Below are 25,961 nucleotides of genomic sequence, written 5' to 3'. Positions count from 1 at the left end.
TAGGCAAATGTTGGAAACCTAATTTTGGTATCTTATCATCTAATCTTGTTAAAGAGATTTACCCAGGAGTGGGATATATTGAGTGAGATTATAAATGCATTGTAAAGTAAATTACAAGGTCAGGGCAGGGAGTCCATTATTCAGACAAGTGCTTGAGCAAGGCTGGCTTGTTTTGGAATGCAAGTGTTTGGGGCTCCTGAGAAGACCCTGCCAGCTTTTCTTTCTGACTTGCTAAATGGAGGAATCATAATTGATTAATTCCTCATTCCCACTCTTTAGCTCCGCAGTGGATTTTTTTTTTTTTTTTTTTGCTTTTAAAAAAGTTGCTGACAAACACTAGCTGGGGCCTTAAGCAACTGGTCTAGTCCCCCTTTGAAAAGGCGGGCTAAAGTTTATTCTCATTTGTGTTTTACGCACTGTCTTTTTTGGCATCCCTGGAAAGTTATCTATTTTTCTCATCCTTGTCCCTTGGCCACCAACATTTGTGCCCCCTTTTAATGCCGTGGTTGACTGGTAAACTGTTAGTTACTCCCTTGGTGTATATATATTTTTAAAATTTAGCTATCTCCAAAAATGAATGATTGTGAAGTCAAGCTGGCCCCTCTTTGCCAAAGTGGCATTTACCACTCTCGGGTTCTTTTCAGCGAGAGAGAAATAATGTGACTTAAGCAGGGCCCCTCTCCAGACGGCTTGGCTACTGGCCAAAGAGTTGACTAGCTGAACTGTATCTTTCTGTTTCTTTCTCAACTGGAGCTGAGGCTCAGCCGAGGGCGCAGGATGTTGTATAATTTGGTTCACGTTGTTAGCCTCTCAAAATAATGAGGAGGAGGATAGTGTAGCATTTCTCAGCCTGCTGCCCGTCATGGTGCTGGCTGCTTTAACTGTTCTTAAACTAGGATGCTGTGTCTGCTTAAGTTGGCACCAGCCACTCCTCCTAACTTCTCCAGACTTGCATTTGTTTGACTGGGGGGACAACTCCTAAAGATTTGATACGGCCTGTTGGTTAAATCCGAATTAAATTTCTCTTCTGAGATTTTTTTTTTTTTTTTTTTTTGCACCGTCCCCTGAGATAAAAATGGGAGTCCCTGTACAGTGTCGTGGAACCAGAACTGGGACTCACGGATCCCCACACAGGCTGGGGATGTGATGGGAATGTTGCTAGGGTCTCTTCCACGGAATTATTTTATGAGTATTTTCTCATTTTGAACAATGTCAACAATTAGTGTGTTTCGGGCTAAGATTAAAAGCATCTCTAGGGCCACAGAGAACTGTGATGAGTTGACCTTCTCTTTTCCGATATGCCTATGAAATGATTGCCTATTCAGAAAGTTCACCTGCCACCCAGGGGAGAATAGAAGGATGGGATTTTAGGAAGCGGAGAAGTTTCCCTTCGGGTCACCTTATCCAAGTCCCTCCTCACTTAACAAATGAGGAAACGGAGGCAACAGAGATGACACATAGCTTGCCCCAAACCGCAGCTGGCAAAAAGACTGGAAAAGTTCAGATGGTCGCCCGAGGCTCTGCAGAATGCAGGGATCCTCATTCCCGAGCTTGAGCTGGTCCAGATTTTTCCGCTTTTGGAGACTGGATTTAAAATCCTCAGAACCGAATTGCAATGGCAGAAAGCCCGACGGGGCCAAATATTCGTTGGGCACCGGACCAGCAGGTGTGCCAGGCACCCGTCGAAGGCCCCTGGGAACACTAGGTCAGTGCGGGCTGAGGCCCTTTGGGGTCGAGTCAGGCTGGGGGGGGGGGGAGGGCGGGTGCAGGGCAGGCTGGAGGTGAAAGGTGAATAAGCGATTGGTAACGCCCTCCTCTGTGATTAAACATTGATGTTGGTGTTGTATTATTTTGCAGGTAAAGATGAGCCCAGCAGCTACACATGTACAACTTGCAAACAGCCATTCACCAGTGCATGGTTTCTCTTGCAACACGCACAGAACACTCATGGATTAAGAATCTACTTAGAAAGCGAACACGGAAGTCCCCTGACCCCGCGGGTTGGTATCCCTTCAGGACTAGGTGCAGAATGTCCTTCCCAGCCACCTCTCCATGGGATTCATATTGCAGACAATAACCCCTTTAACCTGCTAAGAATACCAGGATCAGTATCGAGAGAGGCTTCCGGCCTGGCCGAAGGGCGCTTTCCACCCACTCCCCCCCTGTTTAGCCCACCACCGAGACATCACTTGGACCCCCACCGCATAGAGCGCCTGGGGGCGGAAGAGATGGCCCTGGCCACCCATCACCCGAGTGCCTTTGACAGGGTGCTGCGGTTGAATCCAATGGCTATGGAGCCCCCCGCCATGGATTTCTCTAGGAGACTTAGAGAGCTGGCAGGGAACACGTCTAGCCCACCGCTGTCCCCAGGCCGGCCCAGCCCTATGCAAAGGTTACTGCAACCCTTCCAGCCAGGTAGCAAGCCGCCCTTCCTGGCGACGCCCCCCCTCCCTCCTCTGCAATCCGCCCCTCCTCCCTCCCAGCCCCCGGTCAAGTCCAAGTCGTGCGAGTTCTGCGGCAAGACGTTCAAATTTCAGAGCAACCTCGTGGTGCACCGGCGCAGCCACACGGGCGAGAAGCCCTACAAGTGCAACCTGTGCGACCACGCGTGCACGCAGGCCAGCAAGCTGAAGCGCCACATGAAGACGCACATGCACAAGTCGTCCCCTATGACGGTCAAGTCCGACGACGGCCTCTCCACCGCCAGCTCCCCGGAACCCGGCACCAGCGACCTGGTGGGCAGCGCCAGCAGCGCGCTCAAGTCCGTGGTGGCCAAGTTCAAGAGCGAGAACGACCCGGGCCTGATCCCGGAGAACGGGGACGAGGAGGAAGAGGAGGACGACGAGGAAGAGGAAGAAGAGGAGGAAGAGGAGGAGGAGGAGCTGACGGAGAGCGAGAGGGTGGACTACGGCTTCGGGCTGAGCCTGGAGGCGGCGCGCCACCACGAGAACAGCTCGCGGGGCGCGGTGGTGGGCGTGGGCGACGAGGGCCGCGCGCTGCCCGAGGTCATGCAGGGCATGGTGCTCAGCTCCATGCAGCACTTCAGCGAGGCCTTCCACCAGGTCCTGGGCGAGAAGCATAAGCGCGGCCACCTGGCCGAGGCCGAGGCCCACAGGGACACTTGCGACGAAGACTCGGTGGCCGGCGAGTCGGACCGCATAGACGATGGCACTGTAAACGGCCGCGGCTGCTCCCCGGGCGAGTCGGCCTCGGGGGGCCTGTCCAAAAAGCTGCTGCTGGGCAGCCCCAGCTCGCTGAGCCCCTTCTCCAAGCGCATCAAGCTCGAGAAGGAGTTCGACTTGCCCCCGGCCGCGATGCCCAACACGGAGAACGTGTACTCGCAGTGGCTCGCTGGCTACGCGGCCTCCAGGCAGCTCAAGGATCCCTTCCTGAGCTTCGGAGACTCCAGACAATCGCCTTTCGCCTCCTCGTCGGAGCACTCCTCGGAGAACGGGAGCTTGCGCTTCTCCACGCCGCCCGGGGAGCTGGACGGAGGGATCTCGGGGCGCAGCGGCACGGGAAGTGGAGGGAGCACGCCCCATATTAGTGGTCCGGGCCCGGGCAGGCCCAGCTCAAAAGAGGGCAGACGCAGCGACACTTGTGAGTACTGTGGGAAAGTCTTCAAGAACTGTAGCAATCTCACTGTCCACAGGAGAAGCCACACGGGCGAAAGGCCTTATAAATGCGAGCTGTGCAACTATGCCTGTGCCCAGAGTAGCAAGCTCACCAGGCACATGAAAACGCATGGCCAGGTGGGGAAGGACGTTTACAAATGTGAAATTTGTAAGATGCCTTTTAGCGTGTACAGTACCCTGGAGAAACACATGAAAAAATGGCACAGTGATCGAGTGTTGAATAATGATATAAAAACTGAATAGAGGTATATTAATACCCCTCCCTCACTCCCACCTGACACCTCCTTTTTTCACCCCCTTCCCCCCATGGCCCTCCAGCCCCACTCCCCTCTCGCTCCCCGCCCCCCGCCCCCACCCCCCCCTCCCTCCTCCCTCCCTCCTTCCCTCCCTCCCTTCCCTCCCCCTGTAGGATTTTTTTCTAGTCCCCTGTGATTAAACAAACAATTACAAACAGAAGTAACGGAAGCTAAGAATATGAGAGTGCTTGTCACCAGCACACCTGTTTTTTTTTTTTTCTTTTTCTTTTTTCTTTTTCTTTTTTTTTTTTTTTTCCTTTATGTTCTCACCGTTTGAATGCATGATCTGTATGGGGCAATACTATTGCATTTTACGCAAACTTTGAGCCTTTCTCTTGTGCAATAATTTACATGTTGTGTATGTTTTTTTTTTTTTTTAAACTTAGACAGCATGTATGGTATGTTATGGCTATTTTAAATTGTCCCCGATTCGTTGCTGAGCAAACATGTTGCTGTTTCCAGTTCCGTTCTGAGAGAAAAAGAGAGAGAGAGAGAAAAAGACCATGCTGCATACATTCTGTAATACATATCATGTACAGTTTTATTTTATAACGTGAGGAGGAAAAACAGTCTTTGGGTTAACCCTCTATAGACAGAATCGACGGCACTGAAAGAAAATCTCTATGAGCTAAATGTCTGTCTCTAAAGGGTTAAATGTATCAATTGGAGAGGAAAAAAAACAAAGGCCTTGAATTGACAAATTAATAGAAAGACAAAACAAGTTTATTCTGTCATTTGGTTTTAAAAATATGAGTGCCTTGGATCTATTAAAACCACCTTGATGGTTCTTTCTACTTGTTATAAACTTGTAGCTTAATTCAGCATTGGGTGAGGTAAGGAAACTTAGGACCTAGCATATAATTCTATATTGTATTTCTCACAACAATGGCTACCTAAAAATATGACCCATTATGTCCTAGTTAATCATCATTCTCCCTTTAGTTTAATCTTATAAGCAAAACTGATTGTACCAGTATAAACGCTATTGTGCTCCTGGTGAGAGCTTAAAAGAAATGGGCTGTTTTGCCCAAAGTTTTATTTTTTTTAAAATGATGATTAAATTGAATGTGCAACGTGCAAAAGCCCTGGAATACAACTAAATACATTATTAGTAAGGAATTCATTTTATGAAGATGGCTTGTTTTAAATAACGTCTGTTTAAAAACGTTCTGGCACCAAAAGAAATAGATCCAGATCTACTTGGTTGTCAAAGGGACAATCAAATGATAAACTTTAAGACCTCGTAGACCATTTTTAAAAAGAGACTGACAATAAGGTTTGACAGAGGGTAACAGGAGAAAAATATGTGATCTTTTAGCACAACGTGGTACTATTTGCCATTTTAAACTAGAACAGGTGTATAAGCTAATATTGATACAATGATGATTAACTATGAATTCTTAAGACTTGTGTTTAAATGTGACATTCTTAAAAAAAGAAGAGAAAGAATTTTTAAGAGTAGCAGTATATATGTCTGTGCTCCCTAAAAGTTGTACTTCATTTCTTTTCCATACACTGTGTGCTATTTGTGTTAACATGGAAGAGGATTCATTGTTTTTATTTTATTTTTTTAATTTTTTCTTTTTTATTAAGCTAGCATCTGCCCCAGTTGGTGTTCAAATAGCACTTGACTCTGCCTGTAATATCTGTATCTTTTCTCTAATCAGAGATACAGAGGTTGAGTATAAAATAAACCTGCTCAGATAGGACAATTAAGTGCACTGTACAATTTTCCCAGTTTACAGGTCTATACTTAAGGGAAAAGTTGCAAGAATGCTGAAAAAAAAAATTGAACACAATCTCATTGATGAGCATTTTTAAAAAAAAAAACTAAAAAAAAAACTTTGCCAGCCATTTACTTGACTAATGAGCTTACTTACTCGGACTCAACATTGCAAGCGCTGTGAATGGAAAACAGAATACACTTAACATAGAAATGAATGATTGCTTTCGCTTCTACAGTGCAAGGATTTTTTTGTACAAAACTTTTTTAAATATAAATGTTAAGAAAAAAAATTTTTTTAAAAAAACACTTCATTATGTTTAGGGGGGAACTGCATTTTAGGGTTCCATTGTCTTGGTGGTGTTACAAGACTTGTTATCCATTTAAAAATGGTAGTGGAAATTCTATGCCTTGGATACACACCGCTCTTCAGGTTGTAAAAAAAACATACATTGGGGAAAGGTTTAAGATTATATAGTACTTAAATATAGGAAAATGCACACTCATGTTGATTCCTATGCTAAAACACATTTATGGTCTTTTTTCTGTATTTCTAGAATGGTATTTGAATTAAATGTTCATCTAGTGTTAGGCACTATAGTATTTATATTGAAGCTTGTATTTTTAACTGTTGCTTGTTCTCTTAAAAGGTATCAATGTACCTTTTTTGGTAGTGGAAAAAAAAAAAGACAGGCTGCCACAGTATATTTTTTTAATTTGGCAGGATAATATAGTGCAAATTATTTGTATGCTTCAAAAAAAAAAAAGAGACAAACAAAAAAGTGTGACATTGTACAGATGAGAAGCCATATAATGGCGGTTTGGGGGAGCCTGCTAGAATGTCACACGGATGGCTGTCATAGGGGTTGTACATATCCTTTTTTGTTCCTTTTTCCTGCTGCCATACTGTATGCAGTACTGCAAGCTAATAACGTTGGTTTGTTATGTAGTGTGCTTTTTGTCCCTTTCCTTCTATCACCCTACATTCCAGCATCTTACCTTCATATGCAGTAAAAGAAAGAAAGAAAAAAAAAAGGAAAAAAAAAACAAAAACAATGTTTTGCAGTTTTTTTCATTGCCAAAAACTAAATGGTGCTTTATATTTAGATTGGAAAGAATTTCATATGCAAAGCATATTAAAGAGAAAGCCCGCTTTAGTCAATACTTTTTTGTAAATGGCAATGCAGAATATTTTGTTATTGGCCTTTTCTATTCCTGTAATGAAAGCTGTTTGTCGTAACTTGAAATTTTATCTTTTACTATGGGAGTCACTATTTATTATTGCTTACGTGCCCTGTTCAAAACAGAGGCACTTAATTTGATCTTTTATTTTTCTTTGTTTTTATTTTTTTTTATTTGGATGACCAAAGGTCATTACAACCTGGCTTTTTATTGTATTTGTTTCTGGTCTTTGTTAAGTTCTATTGGAAAAACCACTGTCTGTGTTTTTTTGGCAGTTGTCTGCATTAACCTGTTCATACACCCATTTTGTCCCTTTATTGAAAAAAATAAAAAAAATTAAAGTACACAATGTAAGCTTCTTGTGTCCTCATTTGACACACTCTGTAAATTACTTTCAAGAAAATAACAGGTTTTAAGAGAAGGCCAGTCAGTCTTTTTCAGGATTATTTCTATGGGCATTTTGATGCGTGTATCATACCCTAAAGGAACATAAAGTGCTTACTATATTAAAATAGACATATCTCAAAACATGGAAATAGTTTTTAGATTTTATAGTTCTAGAATAATTTTCGAGAAATGGAAAGTGTTTTCAGTCTGATGTAAAAAACTTTCCCTTCATCTCTTAGCAGTAATCCATTCAGATATAAATGAAAAATTTACTGGTAATAGCATCTTGATTTTATTTCCTTTGGATTTTTTGCTGTTCTTGTTGTCTGAAAGTTCTTTTCTATTCTCCCTTCCCTGCCTTATACTAGAACATAATGTAAAAGAGGTGTTTTTTTTTTTTAAAATCAGCTTTCGTTTCCATATGAGTCTTTCTTTATCCCCCAAATAACCTCCCCCCCCCATAAAAATCCAGAAACGAAGGCATCAGGTTAACAGAGAGAGAGAGAGAGAGAGAAGTAACCAGTAGTTTAGCCAGATGTGGCAAATCTGTGGAATCAGCCACTGATTTCCTGAGATGCATGGTGGTTTGCCTTGTGATTCTGAGGTCCTAAGGGACCAGAGATGGGACAGATCTTTTAGGTGTTTTTATAGTTTGTTCCTGGCTGTTAGCAAATGAGGGTGGGGTGGGGTGGGGAATACCCTTCAGTGATCTTTTGCCCAACCAATAGATTTAAGAAATGAAACATAGTCTTTGAAAAGCAAGTTAGGTCCCTTATAAAAACCCCTCCTTAGAAATCTGTGTTGTCAGTTTTACAAATACTGCATGCTGCAGCATCTATTTGCTTTATTAAAACACATACTTCTGTGATACTGTCTCCCTGTTCCCAGTGTAGATGAATGGATACAACGTTGTTCTTCTTTTTGTAAAAACCCAAACAAAAGCTGTTCTGTTGTCTTCTTGTGGTAGCATTTTCGTTGCTCAGTCCTTATGCCCTGGTGCTGTGAGGTGGCCTTTTCATGTAATGCCTTTTATCTGAGGCAAGAATAGTTTTATCCTTCTAAAATACACAGAAAGTAGGTGTATTTTTTTTAAAGCCGGTTTGGGTGGGAAGCGGGGAGTGGAGGCAGAGAGGAATCCCGTAAGAGAGGGTTTGGGGCTGGGTACTAGGGCTGGGACGAGATGGATGTATCTGGCAGGACTTGGTAACTGGCAGTGAACTGAGAGGCGATATTTGTGTTTTGAATTAGGTTACTTCACAACTGAATCCAGCATACTGTTAAAGATAGAGGTAGTCCCCAGTGCCATGCCAGTTTTAGATGTGGCGACTTCTGCTCCACCATATTAAATGTCCATAAAACCACTGTATGTCCCTATTACTCTTTTATTAGGAGCTATGAGTGCAGCTGTGCAGGTTTTATATACAGTGTTCATTTTAATTTTTCAGTATATGATGCTCTTAGCATAATTAGGTTTTGCATCCTGACAGACAGAATTAATGGTGGATACTGTATACTTACTCGTATGTTCAAATTTCTTAAATCAAATGGGGACTGGGGAGGGGTGCAAACATCTGGTGATAAATCAAAGATCATGTTTGATTTACATGGTCCCAAAGTTAAATAAATTTATTGGGAGACACGTTCTTCAGGGTACTTAGTCTCCTGACTTACTGAAGCCCTCTTATAAAATATTATTTCTCAAGCCGAGTGAACAATGGGGAGCATGAAAACCTAGGCAACAAGAATATCACTTATAAATGGCATCTGTATCTGGAACCCCCAAAATTAAAAATCTTAATGCGAAATAACAAGAAACGTGGCCGACAGGGGATAAATTCATGATTTTTTTAAAATGAGGAAATACTAAGGACGTTAACATTTTTCCGAATTCTCCAGTTTATGTGATAACCCCTGATGTGTTGCTGCAATGTTCTCTACATACCTGAACTCTTAATGCTTAAATGTTTCTTTTTATCTTCATTTTGAGAACAATTCAATAAACAAGAGTACAGCAAATAACTATATCTCACCGATTTTAACTTAGAAACCCTCCCAGTGCATGGACTGCCTCTGTCCTGAGACCGGTTCCTACCTTCTCTTTGTCTAGGACCTACAAAAGGACCGAAGCCAATACATTTTAAAGGGGGCTAAGAAGTGGGGTGAACACTTGATTCTTCATTTGTACCAGCCGTGGCAGGAAGTGTGAAATAGTTGAGTTTTTTTTCCAGGGCATTCTGTGACAGAACTGTTTATTTAAATACCATTGTTGTATATGTAATAAGTACGTACTGTATATGTTCATAATGCTGGAAGCGAGAATTTGAAAGGAAGTGGCAGTGGGGGGTTAGATATCATTTCATTTGGAGAAATAAGGAAATGGAGTGGTTTATTCACAGACACTAAGTTTGTTAAAAGGTACTGGGATATTTCAGGCTTTCCTGAAAAGTTGTTGAGGAGCCTCAGGCCCCATCCTGTCCTGCTTTGAACACTTGACTCTCAGAGCTTGAGGGAGGAAATACTGAGTTTTCTTTCTTTCTTTTTTCCTTTTTTTTTTTTTTTGTTTAAACCTCTCTCGCCCTCTGTGCGCACACACAAACATGATTTCTTATGACTGTGCTGTAGTCGTGTGTTCTTCATTACGATTCTGTTACTCCATCGTTCCTGGGCCTGGTGTGTTCAAGAATGTACCCATCCCATTCTCTTTTCTTTTTCAGACAACTTCCCATTATAAAAAAGAAAAAAAAAGAAAAAGAAAAAGAAAAAAAAAGTGGGAATTTTGCCAGTGTGAGGATGGGATTGGCAGTGTTCTTTAAACCTGCTTGGAAAAAAAAAAAATGTTCCTTAAAAGACTGTTAACTTTTAAAAGGCATGAAGCACTTAGCAAATTTTCTAAGTGTCTCCTAAGGGCCTGCCGCTTTCCCAATTAAGAATAAATGAACCCACGTTTAGAGAAACGGACATCAGAACACGTAGCCAGAATTGGGATTATGTACATTTATTCCAGGGCTGCTAGAGCCACCAATGGTAGACATGGGTCGTTGGGTGTGCACTTTTGCTTGCTGTCATCTTGTTATCCCATTAGCCCTCTGTTTCATTCAGTAGAACACATAGCCAGTGAATCAGCCTTTAGGGGGATGGGTCTGTTTCTCTCTCTCTCTCTATTTCCCAGTGTCATCTATGGTCGTGGGATGCGATTAATTCCTCCCTTTCACACGGGGAAAAGGAGACCAATTCAGGTCACCAGGGTCATTGTGCTTGAGAACCTAAGCTTGCCTGAACACAACTCCAACGGTTGATCCAAATACTGTTTTTCCTTTCTGTAAAGTGGCAAAGACTACTCAGAGGGAGGCGGATCTCAGGTCCTGGTGATTCAGCAGAAGAGGCAAATTAAGCGATTTCCCCAAAGTCTACCCGGGGCCGCAGGACCCGCCCCGCCCCGCCCCCGGCGCCCCCAACCCCACCGGGGGGCTGCGCTCCTCGACCCGGGGTGAGCCGGTGGCCCAGGCCCAGGCCGGATTCTATCTGTCAGGGCTTTGGATGTCGCTAGCAGGTCGGACAAAGGGGTGCGGTGGGGGTGTCAGCTAGACGGGCCGCAACGACAGTGCCAGGGCCGGACTGGGAACGGGGTTCCCCAGAGCCCACCTGGAACACAGGCGGCCCCTCAGCCCGGGTCTCCACTGCGCAGGGGAATCCGGGAGAGCAGCTGAGCTCCAGCCCCTGGGCCTCCTGCGGCGCCAAGTCGGGGGAGAGGAGGCCCCAGGCCCGGCTTCGGGTCGCCATGGCAACGAGCCCTGGAATGCCACCGTGGTGGCCCTCTTCCTCGGCACATCCGGACTCCCAGTTCTGCTGCTTCAAGTCACTGTGCACAGCAAGGGAGGACCCCCGGAGGACAATAAGCACTCCCTTCTTCCCTTCACCATTGCCTTGCCCCCTTACCAAAAAAGAAAAAAAAAAAAAAAAAAAAAGAAAGAAAAGAAAACTGCATGTTTGAAAGAAAACTACAGGCAGTTTTTGGTGCCATTTGGGAGCAACTATTTTGGGTTCTGGTTTCCTCTTCAGAGATTTGTTCGCCTCTTGTAAATCGTTGGCTGCTTTGACGTTGAACTTGATGACATTTCATGTTTTCGTTGTGCTGCTTTCACATCAATTTTGAGTTTCTGTTTCTTTATAATTTTATTATTATTTTAAGGAAATGTCCCCCTTCCCTCCTCCCCCGACCCCCCCTGTTCTCCTCAACCAAAGGACTGTTTCCTACTCAGTTTTCTCAGTCGTAAGGGCAAGTGTTTCCTCCCAGGTGTGTCCCCAGTTTATTAGGACAATCATACGAGATCCAGAGATGTGGTAGCGGGTCTGGGGCCGTGGCGGGGGGAGGCCGGGAGGGGGAGGCCGGAGATCTGGGGTTGGGGGGGGATTGGGTTTGAAATGGTGTTTAAGATGCCAGTGGCTCAACCTGTGGTGGATTTAAGTCGTAAATTTAAAAAGCTAGTTAGAGAACAGAAAATCACTGGGCCAAGTCACACCTGTACTTTTTTTTTTTCCCTCCTCTGTCTCCAACCTCTTTCTAGGTTCTTCACACACCCCCATTCGGCGTAGTACCCAGAGAGCTCAAGATGTGTGGCAGTTTTCGGATGGAAGCTCGAGAGCCCTTAAGTTCTGAGAAAATTTGAAGCCCCCAGGGGCGGGGTGGACGCGAGCCGCCCAGCCGACATCTGCGTGGTCTGTCATCCTGCTAGTTTGTGATGTTTTCTGACAGTAGCCTCCAAGAAGCCGTTGTGCGAAGACAGAGTCCTGCAGAGTCCTTCCTGCCCGGGCCTGCAGTGCCATTTTATTTATATTTTTTAATAAAAAGTAAAAACAAAAAAACAGACCCACATTGGAACAGTGAAATCAGTCCCGTATAGAGGGCGCATGGACCATCGCTGTCCTGAGTGACGTCCTGGCCCTTTGGAAACCAGCCAACCTAATTACCTGTATTGTGGAAATGAGCATGAGTCCCCCAACCCCTTGTTTCTATACATTCTATGTTGTCTTTTAAAAAGTGTGCTTAACATTGAACACAATAAATGTTGGAGCTTTAGGTGGTGTTTGCTTGTTCTTTAATTATTAATGCTTATAAGACAGTGCAGCTGCTTATGACTTTGTATCTCTGTACCCGTCTCCTGCAGACATCCATTGGGTGGGCCAGAGGAGCAGATTTGAGGAATGGGTAGGAGGTGTAGGAGGGGAAAGAGGTTACTGCTTATCAGATGGCATAAATTTTCAAGGAGAATCAAAATGCAAAACCTGGGAATAAATCATAGCAATATCATAATTAATGTAGTAGTAGTGTTGCTGTTTATTAATGCTGAAGTGTGGTTTTCCTAACTGTCTGACTTATAATTTGCATACCATTAAATAATGCATAATATGGCACGCTGAATTCTGTTTTTCAAATATATGCTTTTGGTGGCTACCATGCAGGATTTGAATTTGTCTTTTAATTTAGCTCAAGAAAGATAACGTCACTGGGTTAGTGGTAAATCCCAAAGAAGGTGATAAATGTCAGCAGTGGCTTATTAAATATTCTAATTTTAGGTTCCCAAACCTTTAGCAAATATATCTTAATACAGACAAACAAACACACATAAAACTTCTTTATTACTTACATTACTTATATCAGGAAATTTGGGGCAGATTTTATACGGGGGAAGACTGTAGGAGGAAAGAGGTTCACATCAGAACACACAGTTATAATTGTGACGTCCATTCCTCAGAAATTAGTGGCACAAGTAAGTTAGGTCTACAAACAGGTGCTAAAAATCCCTTCTGGTCCAGTTAATTTGCAAAGAACTTTTCTCAATTTGGTGTTTTCTATTGCCTGGAGAACCAGAAGAGAACTAGAAACAATATAGCATATTAAAATAGGTTTATAAATAATAGAACTCAGACACCTGTGTATTAGAGATTTACATATTGGCTGTGAACCTAAGTGGGGAAAATCTTACCCACTCACCACCCTCTGGCTAGATTACCTAGCCTAGTGAGAAGATAGCAAAAATAATTGGCATCTGGATTCTTTCCTGCTTATTCATCATAAATAATGACTTCTTACAGTTAGACTTTACACAGTGCTTTCATGGACCTTATTTCATCTGATCCTCGACGGAACAGGTCTCACAACTTCCACTTTGTGGGTGAGGAGACTGAGGCTCACCAGGGTTAAGGGCTTGCCAGAGGCCACAATTGCTGGGGGTGGGGAGGTGGGGGGTGAAGCCAGGCGTTCTGGTGTCTAGTCCAGAGCTGATTTCACTGAACTCTGTAGCTGATCAAAGAAAGCGTCTGTGCCAGCACATAAATCGTAAATGTTCATAAACGCACACACGTCTGGCTCACACACACATACACAGATTGTGGATATCCATAGGTAAAGGCACAAGAAATTGTCCCTTCCTATCAACAGCCCTGTGCACTGTGGGGTGGGGGGAGGGGGTGCTTGGAGCAAGGGCCCCTTTTGCCATCTTTCCCCGGGGAAAATGTTTTTCCAAGACGGATAACAACCCTGATTGACTCGGTGGCCTTGATGAGTTTTTGAGAGTTCCTCTCACCTAGGTGAGTTGGGACTTCCAGACAAGAGTTATTTGGTGGAGAAACACTCTCCCTGCCCCATGCTCTGCCTCTGTGTTGTTGAAACCTGAGACCAATAGGGATTCTGTGACAGCATCCTCTCTGAATGTGCTAAGCTCCTTGCTGATACTTAGAAAAAGTGACACCATTTCCAAAGGGAGACTCGACTGAAATAGAACAATCAAGATTTTTTGGCCAACTTCGGCCTTGGTAACTGCACTTGGTGTTTGCTACACTTTCATCTCTGGTCTACATTTCTGCCTCTACCTCTTTTTTGTCTTCTCAGTGTCAGAAAGTAAATGGGTAATTATAAATTATTAGTTAATAGTAAATAATTGGATCCATTATAAATACATGGATATCTCCAGAAGTGAGATTTTTGTTTTTTGAGGGGGCAGGGATGGAGAGAGGGCATGGGTAAAGGATATCTTTTCTTCCTTCCCCTTTTGGGAAAAAAAAAAAAAAAGAAGAAGAAGAAGCCTCATTAAAAAAAGAAAAGACCATTTCTTTCCCCCATATCTTTTTAGTTGAAAGAGAATAAAAGTTCATTTTGGAAATTCATTATGAGATGACGGTGTTGTGCTAGGGCTAGAACTTTTGAAAATCCACACAGGATTGATGATTTGGGAAGACATCTCCATGTATGATATATCAAGGTCGTGGTTATCCGTGAATGGTGGAAGCCGAAGAAGGGACTGACAAATCTGATCGGGGTCCTCACTGTGCCCTCTCCTGAGAGTGAAACTTCAAACTGCAGAGAGATTAATTGGTTGCCCAGCATGTATTGAGCATGGATTAGAGGACACAGTCTTGGGTGCTCGGGAGGGTGGGGACCAAACACGCAGGACATTGTTCTTACCCTCCCAAGCCTGGTCTATGAACATTAATTCTTTTTTTTTTAATTTTTTTTATTTATTTATGATAGTCACACAGAGAGAGAGAGAGAGGCAGAGACACAGGCAGAGGGAGAAGCAGGCTCCATGCACCGGGAGCCCGATGTGGGATTCGATCCCGGGTCTCCAGGATCGCGCCCTGGGCCAAAGGCAGGCGCCAAACCGCTGCGCCACCCAGGGATCCCTATGAACATTAATTCTGTGGTCTGTCCAGATTGTCACACTAAACAAAAAGATTTGGTTAGACTTTGAGTCTGTGATGGCAGAAACTTAGTAGCTCCTGTGGCACCTAGCACCCAGCCTTTTGATAGTGATAGGAAACTAAATGATTGTAGCAAAAACTCGTGGTAGTTTAAAGAAACATTTAGGCAAGGAGCACAAGCTTGGATTCTACTGAGGTCTAACTGAGTGCTCCAGACCTTGGCAGAATGTTTCCTGGGCACTTTTGCTTGGAGTTTTCAATGACTTTTGTATTAGAGTCAAGCCTTGCAAGAGGTGAAGAATATCTTTTTTTGTGTGCACTGTCATGATTTTCTTTTTTCTGAGAGCTAGCTGAGATTAATGTTGAAGATGATTAGTAATATTGACACATTTTCCCTCTGCATTAATGTTTATTTCTATCAAGAATTCTTTTTTTAATTTTTTTTATTTTTTAAGAATTCTTATTCTACAAATCAGTGTCTCCAGAGAGTAGCGGTAGAGAGGATCAGAATTGAAGTATTTTGTAGGCTGGTGTCTCTCTTCTTCCATGCCATATAGCTTTGGCTCCTTTTGGGGTATAGTGTGAGGAAAGAGATCCGAGGAATTTACAGACTGGTTGTCAAGTCAATTTGAAGTCCATTTGGAAGTTCAGGAACAACGAATGTTGCAAGCACACCTTCCTTCTTCATGGACCCATTCTGTGTGAGTTCTTAACCAACAGGGAAGCAATAACGCTATTTCATTTCTCTGAGTCTCTAACAGAGACGTCACTCCTCAGTTTGCACTCCCTCAGGGTTACATCAAGACAAAGAACTTCACACTTCCAGCAAAATCGAGAAACATAATTGTTTTCCTTCCTATCTTAGAGTAATTAAGACACCTTCTTGTTGAATCACGTTACTTTTCCCCTGGCTTTATATTTTTAAGAATGTTCTCAGAAAATACCTAAGGCTTATAGAAGAACACTTTTATAGATATGAAAGAATCAATTTTCCTAGCGACTCTAGAAAGGTGGGCCAAGAACAGATGAGAGTTGAAGGGAACCACAGCAATGATTCATTTTACAGATCAGGGCAGCAGAATCTCAAAGATTAAGTGAAGGATCTAAGATCACACAGCTTGGGGGAAAAATAAAGTGAAAGCCAAGCTCTCGAAACCACATAGTTAGTGGCTGAGTCAGAACTGGAACTCAAGCCTCCAGCTCCTGTGCAAAGGAATTCGAGCGGCAAATCTCTCCCTTGTGACCTACTAAATTCAGAAGCAAGAGTGGCAGAAAAGTGTGCATTACGGAAGGTTTTAAGAATAAAATCAAAAGCTTGTTTTGGTGCCAGTCCTAGTGGGGAGCATGTGAGCATGTCCCATATTTCAAGGGTTTCTAAGCAGCATCCCGATGGCAGAGAACATTTAGGTCACTACCTGGAAGCATTCCTCCTTTAATTCACCCCTCCGATGGTAGAAATAAACTTAGGGACTGAGAATTGCTGCGAGACAGCTTTTAAAGTTAAAAGGGCATAAAAAAGAGCTACTCATCAAACCAAATTCATCTCGAATGACTTAAATAGATTTCACAATCTGTTCCATTCTCTAGACAGGATTTAAGAGAAACACCCACTTAATTTGAATTTCAAGGCCGCATCACATCCTGTTAGAGAATCCAAATAGCCAATAGCATGACCTGAATCTTGTTACTGGGGATATTTAATTTTGAGGTCAAAGGTCGCCAAACAGCAATGAACTACAGGGAGGATCAACTGAACCCGTGTAGAGCTCCGGGCCGTGAAGACTATTCACTTCCATACCCCAGTTAGGCCGCTCATTCTTTCTCCGTGCAAGATGAAATCCTACTCATTTCCCCCCTTCGATCAGGGGTTCCTGGCTCTGTTTAGAGACGTACAAATCCCGCCTCACCCTTTATTAGATCTGCTGTGTTCAGCTCTTCAGCTGCCCGTTCTTTTCTGGCCAGCCGTCCTTTGATTCGCATTCACTTCTTTGAATGGACGTGGGTTGACTTTGAACGTCTCCGGGCTTGATAGGGCCGCACTTGTGTGCAGCAGCTGTTTAGAGCCCAACCGGGCAAAGTCATCCCTGAAATAGGAGCACGGGACAGCGGGGAGTCTCCCCCCCCACCAATCAAGTATCCCTGTTGAGGATGGTCTGCGAGGAAGTAACTTGCCTGATTCTTGGTCCCTGGTGCTAGTCCCCTGAATTTCCAAAACCCCTACTGCAGAGGAGCAACTTCTGCTCCTCTCTCCCGGGTGACTTGTCCCCTCTCCTCAGACACAGAGAAAGCCAGCTGAGAGGAGGGCGGAGATGGGCTTCCTATGGGCTCCCAGGTCTGCAGAGTTGCTCAGGCCCCTGTCACAGAGCACCCCATTGTTTACCTGTTGCTTGCCTCCCCACACAAAGGGGAAAAACCAGAATGCAAATCCTCTGCCTCAGAAATTCACTCGAAGCTCAGAACTCTGAACATAAGAGATTCCCCTTTAAAGCGGTCCCCTTTGTGTGGATTTGCCTGTAGCTACGACGCCTTATTTGTGGAGTTCTTTTTATTTTTTAGCTTCTTTGAGAGGACATTTTCTTTTCCCTCTGACAGGATGCTGTACTTCGGATGGCCCCCCAGGGGGTTAGGATCAGGCTTATCTCTGAGTCAGCATCTCCCGGCTGTGATTCTGGCTTTATTTTTGCCAGTGCTCACCCACCTGGAGGGATGGGCCTTTCTCTGCACTTGACCCTACACGAGGCCCACTCCTCCATCTAGGAAAAGGAAGGGCACACCCTGCTCTCTGCCTCCTACACCAGCAGCACACAACAGTCACAGTTGTGCCACCCAAATGCTCCAGACTCTGTGTTGGATTGGAGATGTTGACATCCAATCTTAAAGACTATGCGCAAGTGGGTTGGGCTTTTCCTTATTTTTAGTTAGCGAACCCATTTTCTTAATAACGTTATGGCACAGAAAAAAAAAAAAGTTGCAGTGATTTTTGTTTGAGACCTAAAGCTGTCATCGTATTTCAAAAATGCTCACATTTTGGAAACAGTTACCTTTGCAGTGCTTGGGGTGCGTTGTATTGCTTTGGTTCACCTGAAGGTTGGTGGTCCCTCTCTACTCCTTGCACTGATGGTGGGTAGCACTGGAAGACCTTGGACACCTCCCTGAAAGGTGGCAAAGCACCACACACCTGTTGCCTAAAGATAAAGATCCAGGACATGTCCAAAATGTGATCTCTATAGAACACTGAGCCCTTCTTAGCTGGCCAACTGCCTGGACCTTGGTAAAGAGCAAAATATAGGTTAAAAGAAAAATAATATTAGCTAATGCTTTTACAGAATTTCCTATGTTCTGGACATAGTGATAAGAGCTTTCCATGCACATTCTTATTTCTTCTTCATAACCATCTTGTGGGGTAGCTGCTATCATTTTTCTCATTTTAGCAAAGCCTAGAGAGACTACACGACATATCCACAGCTAAACTACTGGCACGGTCACATATGACTCCAGAATCCTCACTCTTCACCTCTACGTGTTGACTTCCAGGTTCTGTCTCATTCTAGAATTTTGTCATCATATAGGATGACACGGTGGAGGGTTCCCTATGAAAAACAGTGATGATAATGCTAATTAAACTGATTACAAAGCATACTCAAAGTGGCGTTGCCTTCAGGATTCTGCTCTTGCTAACTATTGAGCAAGATTGATATCAGTATATCTTCTAGCACTTGCATTTCTGTCTGTCCTCCGCACTGGGAGGACCAGTTCGATTTTGTGAGGCCTAGCCGAGAAATTCACTCATGCGTCTTCTCCACCTGCAGTAGGGCTCATTCATTTGTTCAATCAACAAATATTTATTAGGTCCCTGCTATATGCAACCTACTGAGCTAAGTGCTGGGGAAAGGAGGCAGAGTTAAAGGGCACAGTTACTGCCCGTCAGAAATTGCCACCAGTGGAGAATTAAATTAATTAGAATCCTACTGAACAACTAGTTAAGCTGACGTGGTGAGAACAGTGGGCCTTTTTAAATGCTAATACATAATTCACTTTGCCAAAGTAGACAACAAGCAAGGGGCTTCAGCACTCTCCAATGAATGGGGATGTTATTCTTTATACCTTATCAGTAGGACATACTTAAAAGTTGCATTTGTTTTTCAAATGGTGCAGATGAGTGTACACTGATGTTTCCTCATGTAGTTTGTCCAGTCCTTCTTGTAAATAACGATAGCAGATAATTCAGAAGGGGAGTAGCCATAGAAACACAGTTTCTTGTCCCGTGAATCGAAGATAAGTGTTATCTATCTCCTATATATCTCGTGTGTATATCCTATATAAGGCATAAGTCCATGTATTTCCACCCTCTGAGCTGACCTGTGACAGATTACCTGCTGCTAATTCATTTTAAGTGAAACATGGCAAAGAAATCTCTACTTCTCCTACGTGCAGTCCTACGCTCTCTTTCAGAATATCAGCATAGGCCAAATTTGTTTTCCCCACCTACAGTGTGCAAGGTGGTGATCTAGGCACTGTGGGCAACTATAAATAATTGTAAGACCCAAGCCCTGTCCTCAAAGGGATTATAGTCAGTCCCATTAGGAGGGCAAAATTAGAAGCATAAAAGCAGGTAATTAACAATGAAAGGGTGGAATATGATTAATTCAGCAATGAGAGATACAAACTATAGGAATATGAAGGAAGAGGATTCCTCTGGGGCCCACAAAGATGCTGGGCTTTTAGTTGGTCATCAAAGGCAGGCCAGGATTTAGATCACAAAGAGAAAGAAAGGATGAGGGCAAACCAGATCAAGGCAGTGCTGTGGTGTGTGGAGGGCAGTGGCTAGATCACAGTGGCAGGAAAAGCTTGGTTTATGAAAATAATGGAAGCCATAATGGGAAGCCAATTATGGAGGCTCTTTAATGATAAGGTGAAGGAGCTTGTACCATAGTCAATACATAGTTTTTCAAAATCGTGTCCATAGAAAAGTTCTAGGAAGAGTGTAGCGGAGTACGGAATGGACTGAAGAGGAACTCACAGGTGACCAGGAGACCAATAGAAGGCTGATCTTTGAAGGTGTAGACAATTTCCTGGAGGGAGGACTCTGCCATAAGTACAGTATTTGGGTCAAGCTAGGTACTCACCTTCACGGCATGCAAGCACACAGTGATGCCATTATTTGATGGTATATCTAAATTCCCCACTTGCCCTGGTCCAGATCCACCCCAGAATGCCTATGGAAGCCAACAAAAGATCTGCCTATGTGTTGACTGTTGTTAGAAGCCCACACAATGAGGAGCTTAAAGATAAAGACCTTGAGACCCATTTCCTAGAGATGGACTGTTTTTACAGTACAAAGGGAACACATCATGTCTCATCAGGCATTTAACACTTTAGCAGAAAGTCTCAAGCACAATGATAAACTTAGCTGGAAAAAGAACAGAAAACTAGAAGAGTTTTGTAATTCAGTGGGCTCCAAGGATTTCCTTTTTTGAGGGGGGAAAAAGATTTAAGTTTTTTTTTTTTTTAGTTCTCTTGACTGTTTAAAAGTAGGAATTACGTTGCTTTTTTTCTTTACAGTATGATTGTTGATACATGCCAGATACTGTAATAATGCAATTTTATTGTCATCTGGGCACAGCACTAGATGAATTTCATAATGAAGGCATGAAGAGAAAGTAAGCAAGCATGTTTATGCAGAATCAGAGAAATGCTCTCTACACCAAAGTGAGGCTGACCAGGCTAGGGCTTCACTCTCTTGGAGCTTAAACTTAAAAAAAAAAAAAAAAAAATTAAAAAAAAAAGAAAAAAAGAGAGAGAGAGAGAGAGACCTTTGGGTTTTTGTATGGCAGTCATATCATCTGATCGCCTTCCACACCTCCCTTCCCCCTGGCTCCTGTTCTGTTCTTCCTGGGAGCAGGATTGGTCTACGACTGTTCAGTGTCCTAAATCAGGACATTTAAGGCATACAAAGAATTTGTTTTTGACACTGGGTTGCAAACTCTCCATTTCACCCTGAGTTTCCTTGAGCCTCCTGTGACCTGTCCACAGCCCCGAGCCCCAGGGCCGGCCCCTCCTCTCAGGGGGATTGTCGAGGACGTAAACACAAGCTAAAGATCAGCCACGAGTGAGTGGCTACGAGTCGCCCAAGGGGCTCAACACACGTGGAAACAGTCCCCCGAGGCGTGGAGACACTTTGACCTTACAGGTAGGGCTCGATTTCCCTCCCGCTGAAATAAAGAAATAAAGTCTTTTTTTTTTCCTTTATTAAATATTTCATTTATTTATTCATGAGAGACACAGAGAGAGACACACACAGAGACAGAGACAGAGCCCCAGGCAGAGGGAGAAGCAGGCTCCATGCAGGGAGCCCGATGTGGGACTCGATGCGGGGACCCCTGGGTCACGCCCTGGGCTGCAGGCGTTGCTAAACCGCCGAGCCGCCCGGGTGCCCCCGTGAAATAAAGTCCAAGTGAAGAGTTAAGCATCCCCCATAGAGCCTGACGTGGGACCAGGAGGAAGGGAAGGCCTCTGAGATGAAGTCTGTGGAGCAGAAGGCAGGGCTGAGCTGCCCCTCTCCTGGGAGCACCGGGCTCGATTCACACTCGGGGGGGGGGGGGGCACACAACAGTCACGAAAGCGCCTCCTCATCCGCAGTTTTGCTTCCCGTAGTTTCAGGCGTCCACCTGCAGCGGCCGTGGGAAAGCGGGTGCTCCTTCCGACTCAACGTCAGAAGGTCCATCGCAGCCAGCGCTACGTCACAACGCCTGCGCCACCCACCTGCGTCATCCACCTGCGTCATGTCACGCGGCCGCCATTTTCCGTCTCTCATCCTCACGCGAAGAGGGGTGAGTACGGCACGTGAGAGGTTTTCGGAGAGGGAGAGAGACTGCATTCTCATAACTTAATTTAAAAAAAAAAAAAAGATTTATTTATTTATGAGAGACCCAGAGAGAGAGAGAGAGAGAGAGGCAGAGGCACAGAGGAGAGAAGCAGGCTCCATGCAGGGAGCCCGACGCGGGCCTCCATCCGGGCCTCCAGGATCACGCCCTGGGCCGGAGGCAAAGAGGCTCAACCGCGGAGCCGCCGGGCGTCCCTCTCAGGGCTGTAATCGAGGCAGGCGCCCCCCGGAGACCCAGTGGTTTGGGGCCGGCCCGGCGATAAAGCTGAACATCGCCTTCCGGCGCGTCAGACGAGTTCTTCGATTTCCCGGTGCACGTGAGAGGCATGTTCACACTCTACTGTAGTCTGCTGAGTGCGCAGTACTGTGATATCCAAAAAAAAAAAAAAAAAAAAAGTCCACACCTTCATTGAACAATGCTTTCCCGCTAAGCAATGCTAATCATCATCAGAGGTCTGGGCGGGTCGTAACCACTGGTCCGTAGATCAACCGTAACAGATAGAACAATCAGGAAAAGGCCTGAAAGGTGGCGAGATCACCAAAACGTGACACGGACGCGAAGCGAGCAAATGCTGTTGGAAAAATGGCACCGATGGACTTGCTCAGACCTTGCGTTTGTAAAAACAACAACAACAACAACAACAAAAAAACCCGAAAAACAAAACAACCAAATGCGTATCAGCGAAGTGCAATAAAGCGAAGCGCAATAAAACGAGGTATGCCTGTATAGTGCTACAATTGTTTTATGGTTTGTTTTTGTTGTTCCTGTCTTACTGGGCCTAGTTTATCTATTTATTTTTAAAGATTTTATTTATTTATTCATGAGAGACACAGAGGGGGAGAGGCAGAGACACAGGCAGAGGGAGAAGCAGGCTCCATGCAGGGAGCCCCACGTGGGCCTCGAGCCTGGGTCTCCAGGATCACGCCCTGGGCTGAAGGCAGCTGCTTAACTGCTGGGCCACCCGGGCTGCCCTGGGCCTAGTTTATAAATTGGACTTTACCATAGGTATGTACGTATAGGAAAAACAAGCAGAGCATATGTAGGGCTTGGTGCTATGCGTGGTTTCAACCATCCACTAGGGGTCCTGGAATGCATCCTCCATGGATAAGGGGGTCTGCTGTATACTTGGTTAGGAAATACAAGTGTCCATATATCTAAGTGTTTAATGTAGTTGTTGTAATGCAAGTGTTTAATCCTTTCACGTCATCATTCTTTACATTTTTTCCCATGAGTCAGAAGTATGGTGTATGTACAGGAAGGCTGTATATATATATGCACAGTTACCTTCTAATTTCTTATGTATGCACCTATTTATAACCTATGCATATTCATGTCTTGTGTATGCTGTCAGTATGCTCACAACCAGACAGGGAAACATGCCTCATCTGTAAAGACTGTGATGCTCTCAAGGACCTCACTGGGTGGGCTTTGATCTTTGATATTCATCACCCCCCTAGTTTCTAGAATCTTATCTTCAGAAACTGTATTCAGTCTGACCCCCTGCTCTTCTCTGCATTAAAGGTAAAGGTTGCAAAACTGGACTAGAGAAGGTTCGTTTATCCTCTCCTGGCCTGAGGAGTCATTGTGTCTACAGAACAGATGTGGGATGGGCAGGAGTGGAGTAAACCTATCCCCTCTCCTACTGGAAATCACATTTAATTCTGACCCAAGGGGCCTCTGTGTTGCAAATGGAGAGGTAATTAAGCCTCCAGACTCTGAGCCTTTTGGGGTGAGAGGGCTTAGTTTTTCATACGTACATCCAGTATATTTTTGAAAAGCAGAGGGTGGGAGCCAGAGAGGCATAGGAAGCCTTGAAGAGAATGGAAACAAGATGACAGGTGTTGGGCGTATTGCTGTTAGGTGGCATAGGTAAAGAGAACACATATTTAAAAATTAATTCCATTTTTAAAAAGCTCAAAGAATTGTACCAGGATTCTTGGTAATGTGATGGAGGAACGGGGCTACTACTACTTTCTTGTGAGTGCTCATGGCAAGGAGAGGGGGCTGGAGTGTCCCTTCTGCTGCCATTATTATTATTATTATTATTATTATTATTTAAAAGTTATTATTGAAGTGAAAAAGTCCCACCTGCAGAGACCTGAAGTGAGACCTCGAAGGACAGGAGTACTCTGCTGGTAACAACACTTGGTTGTTAACCAACACAGCCAAGGACTGAGCCCAGTGACCTAGAGGGAGATGGCTGAGGTAACCAATCCCCAAGAGTGGTCCTCCGAGGAGTGTTGGTCCCATTTCAGCCACTGCCAACAAGGAACATTCCACTTGCTGCTGTTTTGTGTTGATTTAGACCATTCCTCTTGGGTGTGTGGCTGCAGTAGAGCTTGGAAAATCTGAAGCAAGCAGGAGGACTTGGGAATACCATTTAGGAATGTTGATACCTTCCCCCAGTCAAGGGACGTGGAGTGTTGTGTGTATGTGTGTACAAGCACACGCATCGTGTGCGCATGTGTTGGGCTTGTAGAAAGGGTAGGGTCAGTCCTTTCTCCACCATCCCACTGTGTTAGGACTGCTGAAGTGGAAGGTGCTGTTGTACACTGCACACCCTCTCCTTCTACCACCCTCTTTTGGAACCAAGCTGAGAGAACTCTTTAGCATGGGCACCCTTGTTTTTTTTTTTTTTTTTTTGGTATGTGTGTTTTTTTTTTTTTTTTTTGATGGGCCAAGCTTACAGTTTTCAAAGTGCTATGACAGGATGGTTGCAAAAATAAAAAGCTAGTGAAAGCTTAGTCACAATATTTCTATAGCTGGCAATCAAAAGATCATATTGCATGCAACTGGCAAAATCATCATAGGGAAATTATGCATTTTCCAGAATACCTTATTCCCTTCTGTGTATTAAACATTACTTTAATATTCTGGTGACAATGTTTTATAATTAATCTAAATGTAAGGGAATGAACACACCAGAGATTATGTCTCAGTGCAAAGAGGTGAAAAAGGCTTTTTTGCAGTGGCAGACCGGATTACTGACTCAACTCCTTTCAGTTAAGAGCAGCCACGGATATCACTAAGGGCTAATATCCCCACCCCATCCTCCAGTGAATGCAAACATTCTGTACACTTTGGGGAGTAAAATCTTTTCACTCATAAGGGTGTTAATGTTAACACAGAAGAAAAGCGTTTTAAAAATTGCATTAGTTCATAGACTTGCATTGAACTCATGAGGGGGAATCTAGCCCCAGAGAGATAAAAACTAAAGAGCTGAGCCATAAACCAGTATGATAACATCCTTATTATAAGATGCAAATTGAGGGACCCAATTCACTAAAACACATGTTACTGGTATTTAATTTTGCTTGTGGGAATATATCAGAAGTTGGCCTATGCCTTTTGCACAATGTACTTAAAACGAGGGCGAGTAACTTTAGCTATTAAAAAAAGTGATAAAGAAGCACAGGGCAAACTAGGATTGAGAGATAATTGCAAGGATCTAATTTAAGTGTCAGTGTACACAGCTTTCTTCCCTGGCTTGGGCTTAGAGGCACAGCATTGGAGTGGGAAGGCAAGTGTGGCTGCGCTTCTGGAAGGGGAGGCTGGGGTCCTGCAGCAGGCAAGTGGAATGGCAGCCCTGCTTGGCTGACCCAGGCCGGTGGGGCGGGGTGGGGGGGCATAGCCTGTGGGGTGGGGGCCAGATGAGGCTGGCCCACGCCCAGTGGTCATCGCAGGAACTTCACTCGAGCTAGTATGTTTGGGAGCCTGTGGTTTGGAGAAGAAAAGATACACTTCCCCATGAGAAAAAGGTCAGTTCCTCTTTCCTCGGGTAGCACGAACAGCCTGCTGGGTATACTTGGACTTCCTGCCACCACTTCCACCCCTGAGTAGGTGAATTATGTTTCCCTCTCAGGGTGACAGGGTGAGATTGTACCGTGTATCTCCCCAGGTGGCCATTCCTGTGGGGGCTTCACAGATAAGAGAACTGCTCCTCAGCTGTCATCTCCTTTCAGAAGCCTTCCTCATCTGGGGGCTCTAGGGAAAGAATATCTCCCCTCAAGACTCAGAGTGCCATCAGCGGATCCCAGAGTGTGGGAACCATCATCTGGGAGCCCATGAAAAATGCACAACCCATAGCCCCTCTGCAGAGCTACTGAGTCATGGTCTACATTTTAACAACGTGAATTAACTTTGAGAAGTGTGGCCA

The 25,961-nt window shown here is 44.4% G+C and overlaps 1 protein-coding gene and 2 long non-coding RNA genes across 16 annotated transcripts in view; 2 read left to right on the top strand and 1 right to left on the bottom strand.

Moving 5' to 3' along the window:
• The window catches only part of BCL11A (BCL11 transcription factor A), a 102,416-nt gene extending 90,116 nt beyond the window's left edge, over positions 1 to 12,300 (top strand). For 8 of the 14 annotated variants that reach the window (XM_072768462.1, XM_072768459.1, XM_072768455.1 and 5 more), the window contains 2 exons: positions 1,858 to 3,880; positions 11,789 to 12,300. In XM_072768462.1, the coding sequence (XP_072624563.1) occupies positions 1,858 to 3,878 (2,021 nt within the window). In that variant the 3' untranslated portion in view covers positions 3,879 to 3,880; positions 11,789 to 12,300. The remainder of the gene's footprint in view (positions 1 to 1,857; positions 3,881 to 11,788) is intronic. The other 6 variants (XM_072768461.1, XM_072768457.1, XM_072768463.1 and 3 more) reach the window with 3 other exon arrangements.
• Positions 12,301 to 12,309: 9 nt separating this feature from the next.
• Positions 12,310 to 18,429, bottom strand: LOC140600298 (uncharacterized). Its single transcript, XR_012003563.1, has 3 exons — positions 17,963 to 18,429; positions 12,869 to 12,914; positions 12,310 to 12,506 (listed from the first exon to the last, which is right to left on the bottom strand). It is a non-coding gene; the product is annotated as an uncharacterized lncRNA (long non-coding RNA).
• Positions 18,430 to 21,571: 3,142 nt separating this feature from the next.
• LOC140600290 (uncharacterized) overlaps positions 21,572 to 25,961 on the top strand; it is a 142,929-nt gene continuing 138,539 nt past the window's right edge. The window contains exon 1 of the long non-coding RNA XR_012003557.1: positions 21,572 to 22,520. This is a non-coding gene — a long non-coding RNA (uncharacterized lncRNA). The remainder of the gene's footprint in view (positions 22,521 to 25,961) is intronic.

Source organism: Canis lupus, chromosome 11 (genome assembly GCF_048164855.1).
Source record: "Canis lupus baileyi chromosome 11, mCanLup2.hap1, whole genome shotgun sequence".
In the NCBI taxonomy this organism is placed as follows: domain Eukaryota; kingdom Metazoa; phylum Chordata; class Mammalia; order Carnivora; family Canidae; genus Canis; species Canis lupus.
This window is presented reverse-complemented; position numbering and strand designations above follow the sequence as displayed.